This window comes from Tachysurus vachellii, chromosome 16 (assembly GCF_030014155.1).
Source record: "Tachysurus vachellii isolate PV-2020 chromosome 16, HZAU_Pvac_v1, whole genome shotgun sequence".
In the NCBI taxonomy this organism is placed as follows: domain Eukaryota; kingdom Metazoa; phylum Chordata; class Actinopteri; order Siluriformes; family Bagridae; genus Tachysurus; species Tachysurus vachellii.
In genome coordinates, this window is record NC_083475.1 from 20803183 (window position 1) to 20809476 (window position 6294).

General features: G+C 41.5%; 1 protein-coding gene across 6 annotated transcripts in view; it reads left to right on the forward strand.

Annotated features, from left to right (window-relative positions):
* Window positions 1-5816, forward strand: part of sox5 (SRY-box transcription factor 5) — a 217087-nt gene extending 211271 nt beyond the window's left edge. For all 6 annotated transcript variants that reach the window (XM_060889028.1, XM_060889027.1, XM_060889026.1 and 3 more), the window contains 2 exons: window positions 324-540; window positions 1938-5816. In XM_060889028.1, coding sequence (XP_060745011.1) covers window positions 324-540; window positions 1938-2235 — 515 coding nt within the window. In that variant the 3' untranslated portion in view covers window positions 2236-5816. The remainder of the gene's footprint in view (window positions 1-323; window positions 541-1937) is intronic.
* The last annotated feature ends 478 nt before the right edge of the window (window positions 5817-6294 follow it).

The following is a 6294-nucleotide window of genomic DNA, read 5'->3' on the forward strand; positions in this document are numbered from 1 at the left end:
GTGTGTGTGTGTGTGTGTGTGTGTGTGTGTCAATGGAGAATAAGCAGCACAGGCTACAGGTTCTCTTACTGAGCTTCGGTAATTAGATGGAGTGTGTGAATGGGCCACTTAACCTGCTGTCACCTGGAATAATGACGCAGTGTGTGTGTGTGTGTGTGTGTGGGCAGAATCTGTCGCTCTATTTGACCAGTCAGAGCTGCTCATTAGAGCAAACGATGAGGCACCAAATCTCTTTTGAAAAAGAAAAAAAAATATATGAAAGTGATTGACAAATGCAGAAAAGAGGTGTTAATGTGTGTGTGTGTGTGTGTGTGTGTGTTCAGGTTCTCGCTGGAAAGCGATGACTAATCTGGAGAAGCAGCCGTATTACGAGGAGCAGGCGCGTCTCAGTAAGCAGCACCTGGAGAAATACCCCGACTACAAGTACAAGCCCCGGCCCAAGCGCACCTGCCTGGTGGACGGCAAGAAGCTGCGCATCAGCGAGTACAAGGCCATCATGCGGAACCGCAGACAGGAAATGCGGCAGTACTTCACTGTGGGGTGAGACTCATAGACTCAGGACCTCATTCAGGACCTCATTCAGGACCTCATTCAGGACCTCACTGCATTCACTTACAGTCTTTTTAATTCCAGTCATTAAACACCACAAGCACAGGTCAGGACTTTTGAGGGCTTCTGACCTCTAAATACTCAGGACATCCTTTTCATTTCATTTAATGAGATCATGACACACATCACACTTCTCACTTACAGCACGAACGATTGTTTCTCTCTCTGTTGAAGCATTAATCAGACTAAAGAATAATACACACTTAAAGGTGGGGTCTCCGTTGTTTGAAAGCCAATGTTGACATATAAAATCACCAAAACAAACACGCCCCTAACCCAAATGGGTCCCACCCCTGTATTGATAGCTCCGCCCACACATACATACGTAACCCAGGCAACTAATGGAAAGAAATGTGTCTTTATCATAGCTGAAGGGAAGAACAATACGATTGTAGATAAACAAACAAGCAAAAATGACACACAAGCATAATCATGTAAAGGACAAAGACATATATTAGTTCTGTGTAACAAAACAAAACCAACGTTACTCACCTATCGAGAAGGAAAAAAGCGCCTCGGCGTCTTAAGTAAAGTTGGTCACATATTCACAGATTGGAGTTTCCTGAGTCAATAACTCCTGAGCTAAACACTTACTACACAAAACACGGTTGTAGCTGCGTCTCTACATTACTACGATAGAAAAGAGGTGTTATTTGTGTAGTAACAGTGTTTAGCTCAGGAGTTATTGACTCAGGAAACTCCAATCTGTGAATATGTGACCAACTTCCTGCTCCTTCAGTTCTCTCCAGCGCTGGAAAGCTGATCCTATATTAACACGTCCTACTTCTTACCTTATCGTAAGTCTTTCTTCTCTTTCTTTCTTTGTTTTTATCCTCCATGTCAACGTTAAAACCGCTTTCTGCTAATGTCACACATGCGCACTGAACACTCTCTCCGCCCATATTGACAAGACACGCCCCTTTCTGCTCATTGGCTACATGTTTGTTTTGTTTTTGTTTTGATATTTTTTTATTATTCGGCCCGACTCAGTTTTCTGAAGCATTTCTCAGATATCAGAGACCCCGCCTTTAAATGCAGCTCGTTTTCACCAAAAAACCTGTAAAAATTGTAAACTCCTCCGTCCTCGCAGAAGACGCCACCGTATCGCAAGACGTGATCGTACGCACGTATTATTAGGTTGTTTTTACTTCTACGGCTCGTGTGCTTCAAATGCAAGTGAAAAATAATAAGTAATAAAAAACGACAATTAGTTAATTAGTAATTCAGATTAATTTATTATTTTATTTGTAACCAGTTTATAATAATTCTGTGTTATATGTGTGTGTTTTGATTCTGTGTGTAACCTCATATGTGTGTGTGTGTGGCAGGCAGCAGGCCCAGTTGCCGCTCTCCTCAGGGGGCGTGGTCTACCCCGGCGCTCTCTCCATGGCAGGAATGCCGTCCCCTCAGATGCCGTCCGAGCACTCGAGCATGTCCAGCAGCCCTGAGCCGGCTCCGCCCACCAACCCGACCTCGTACCTCAGCATCAGCAAAGGAGATGAACCTCGCATCAAGGAGGAAGTTCTGCGGATGGACGAGAGCAACGGCGACGCCTACGACGACTTCGACTACGAGGACGACGACGGAGATTTCGGCAGCGACAGCGAAAACCACGTCGCGCAGTAAATGACAGAAAAAACATAAACCCTTTTTTTTTTCTGGACCCGATTCCTCCTTTCTCGTCCCGGTCTCCCTCAATCCCATCCAATCAGGACTCGGAAAACGAGCCGCACTCCCACGACAACCTTCACCCCTCCCCCACCCGCCCTGATACCAGCAGCAGCAAAGCACAGGACGCGTTCGAGGAACTGTTACACTACAGGAGGACGTCGGACGTCACGTGACAGTCACGTGCGCTCGCATCTCGAGTAAGCTACAGGAAGTAAGATACGATACGATACGATACGATAAGGAAACTTTCACACAGAAAAAAACTTTATTATTATAATAATAAAGTAAAAAAATCACGGGACCTGTCGGGCGGCCTGTCACTTTAAAACGGTGGACCTGCTTGTCTATAAAGAGACGTTTTTTTTCTCGGTTCTATAATATTCTCACTCAGGTACACGGTGCCAACAAGTGGCTTGTGAATGTGATTTGTTGTTTTTGTGCTTACGGTTTTAATAGAGCTAAAAGAAAAAAAACACTTTTATTTTCCTGGTTTTGATGTTTTTAAAAAAAAAACAAGCACCAAACAGGAATAACACTTTACCTTAGATTTCTTTTATTGTTCTTTTTTGGTTTTTTAAGAATTTACAGCTTGTGTTCGGTGTTAAACCCCTTCACTGAATCCTGTATCACACACACACACACACACACACACTTTGTAATACACACTCATGCTCTTTACGCGAGCGACAGACCGGTTGGAGGTGTGTTTCGCTCCTGTACACTTTTTTCCCAGCACTTACAAAATCCTGTGACCCGTATATATTGTTTGGATCAGTTTTTCTTTTATTACCCTGACACCCCCCCCGACACACACACACACACACACACACACACGCACACACACATAAATCCACATATAGGCCAAACGTGAGGCAGCAGGATGGAAATAAAAGCAACGTGTTCCTGTGAGAATGCAAAAACTGCAGAATTGAGATCCTGCTCCGTCTCGCTCCCTCGGTTCTGTATCTAAACAGACTGTTTTCACCATCATGGAGAACGCAGAGCCGCACGGTTCCAAGAGAAACAGAGATGGAGAACATGTGAGAGGAAAAATCTCCATAGACTAGAGTTTGGCACGCGCACGAGAGGGAGAGAGAGTGTGTGTAAGAGAGAGGGAGAGAGAGAATAAGAGAGAGAGAGAGAGTATAAGAGAGTGTAAGAGAGAGAGAGTGTGTGTGTGTGTGTGAGAGAGAGAGAGTGTGTAAGAGGGAGAGAGAGGGAGAGAGAGAGTGTAAGAGAGAGAGAGTGTGTGTGTGAGAGAGAGACTGTGTAAGAGAGAGAGAGTGTGTGTGAGTGAGAGTGTGTAAGAGAGAGAGAGAGAGTGTGTGTGTGTGTGAGAGAGAGTGTGTGAGAGAGTGTGTAAGAGAGAGAGAGAGTGTGTGTGAGTGTGTGTAAGAGAGAGAGAGAGAGAGTGTGTGAGAGAGAGTGTAAGAGAGAGTGAGTGTGTGTGAGTGAGAGTGTGTAAGAGAGAGAGAGAGAGTGTGTGTGTGAGAGAGAGTGTGTAAGAGAGAGAGAGAGAGAGTGTGTGTGTTAGAGAGAGTGTGTAAGAGAGAGAGAGAGAGTGTGTGTTAGAGAGAGAAAGGTTTTTATAGACTCCTACACATGCTTAAGCAAAGAAACCTCCAGAGCACTGAGGAACTGTGTGTGTGTGTGTGTGTGTGTGTGTGTCTCATCAAATATCCCTTCTTTAATGACCCCTCTCTCGCTCCACACTTTCCCACAATATCACTCTCAACACTTTACTTCCCGTTGCTCCTTATAGAGGGACCGTGTTGCCACGGAAACGCATTGATTGACAGCTACCATATACACAAACACCCTGGTCCGCTCAGGCGCCGTCTCGTCGTCCCGTCATCTTTTTTGTAGTCGTTTCCTCTCTCAGTCTCAGCTCGTTTCTCATCGGACCAGATCCAGGCCTGGCCCCGCCCCCTTTTCTTTCTTGGTTGTTTTTTTTTTGTTTTGTTTTTTTTTTTTTAAATGAAGTACTAACGCAGTGATGTTTCAGCTCGTGTGTTGTGTTCTGCATGTCGTTTTTATTCTCGGTTTCTCTGCTGTTTTATTTCCCGTCACTCTGCTGTCGAACTCTTGGCTGTCTGAAGGAGGAGCTCTGAGTTTTCACCCTCTGCATGTCCAATCCTTTTATTTTCTATTTGAATACTGTGTTTTCTTTTGTTTATATTCAGACTGCCTCTAGTGTAAAAATAATAATAATAATAATAATAATAATATTAACAATAATGATAAAGATGTTCAGCTTGTTTTTTTTTTAAGTTTAGTAAGTTATGTACAGTATAATTTATTTTTCACTTTATCTATGTTGATGTTTTTTTTTTTTTAATTATTATAATTTACATGATAAAAAAAAACTGCTTTATAAAGCGCTATTATATTTAGCTGGTAGAAATGTAGATCTAATTACTCTGTGCTTTACTTTTTGGTTTTTATTTGATTAATTTTTTTCACTTTATTAATCCTGTTTCTACTTTTGGAACTCGGTGAACGTGATAATTGAAGGATTTGATTTTTTTATTTTTATTTTTTCTCTCATCATTCACGAACTTCTGAACTGTTTCTGAAAGCACTAGGACTCTGGACATTCAGAGTAAATTTTTTTTTTTTTTTTTTTTAATAATTATTATTATTAATATTATTTCCGACGCTTTTATGTACAATGTGAAATTTTTTATCTCTTTTATTCCTCTTTGTTTTATCGTCCTCTTTATTCCACCTCGATATCAAAGTGAAGACGACGCTCGGTTCCGTTCAGGATGTTTACTGGGATTCGTAGTCCTGTCCAGATATATTTGTACTCCTTCGCTCTGGAGGCGTTAAAAATAATTCTAACAAGATAAAAAAATATATATAAATAATTCCAAGAAGGTCATGCGACGCTCCAGCGTGCGTCTGGTCTCAGATACGCCGTGATGGATTTGTTTTAGCTCCACATCATGTTCCAACCTTTTTAAATCACAGACATTAATGTTTCCATCCTGTTTTATTTTTTTTTGATTTGTTCAATCACAGTCAGGACCTTTACAATCACACCTATAACGAAGGACAGGGTCTTGAGCTGTCAATCATTTATGATATAGAAAGCATGACGTTTATGCTACAAATAATAATAGATAAGACAATCAAAGTCATGGGTGGAGCTGAAAACAAAAGAAAGAATTAAAAGTAAAAACTAAAACCACACACACACACACACACACGTACACTCGTTCTTTAAAGACAAAAATCCTACCATCTCAACTTGAAAAATCGCTAAAAGATAATTATGTAAATATAACATAGAGGTATAGATTTATATTTTGTTCATAACACAGTGTAATATAAGTTGTATATTTCTTTTTTCCCCTTTTATTGATGTTATTCATGCCACATTTAAAAAAAAAAAAAAAACGAGAGTTAATGTACTCTTACAAAAAAAAAAAAAAAAAAAAAAAAAAGCCGTGGGTTGCCACCATCTGTTCTGAGTTGACGTTTTTCAGTATTATTGCCGGTTTAGGCTCTAATAAAGACAGCAATGTGTTCTGTACTGCGTCTGCTTTCTTCCTGACGATATCCTCCAGTTAAACCCCGACGACATCCGAAAAGTCGTCTGCGACGCGGCGGCTGGTGGTTAATAAAGTGATGGAAACGTGGCGGTTTTTGTGTTACAGAGAACACAGTGTGTGTTAGAGCAGAACTCTGGATTTCTAATATTCACCAATAACAAGCAAATAAAAACAATCTTCTGGATTCGGTTAGTGACTGAGCTGCAGCTCGGAGCGCTCTGAGGGTCTGTGAGAGCTCGTATGTTGATGTTTGAGATGTTCGGCTCAGTGATCGGCAGCTGGTTACGAGGGTCTGCCCCTTTGAGAGATCTCCCTCACGATAAAGCAAAAAAGTGCACTGTATAATAAACAGAGACGGTTTTCTCGAAGCAAAATCCACTGTGTACTTTAGTAATCTGCCAAAGAAGCTGAGAGAAGCCTGTAAAAGTCTAACGAATGCTAGAGGAGCCTATGGAGG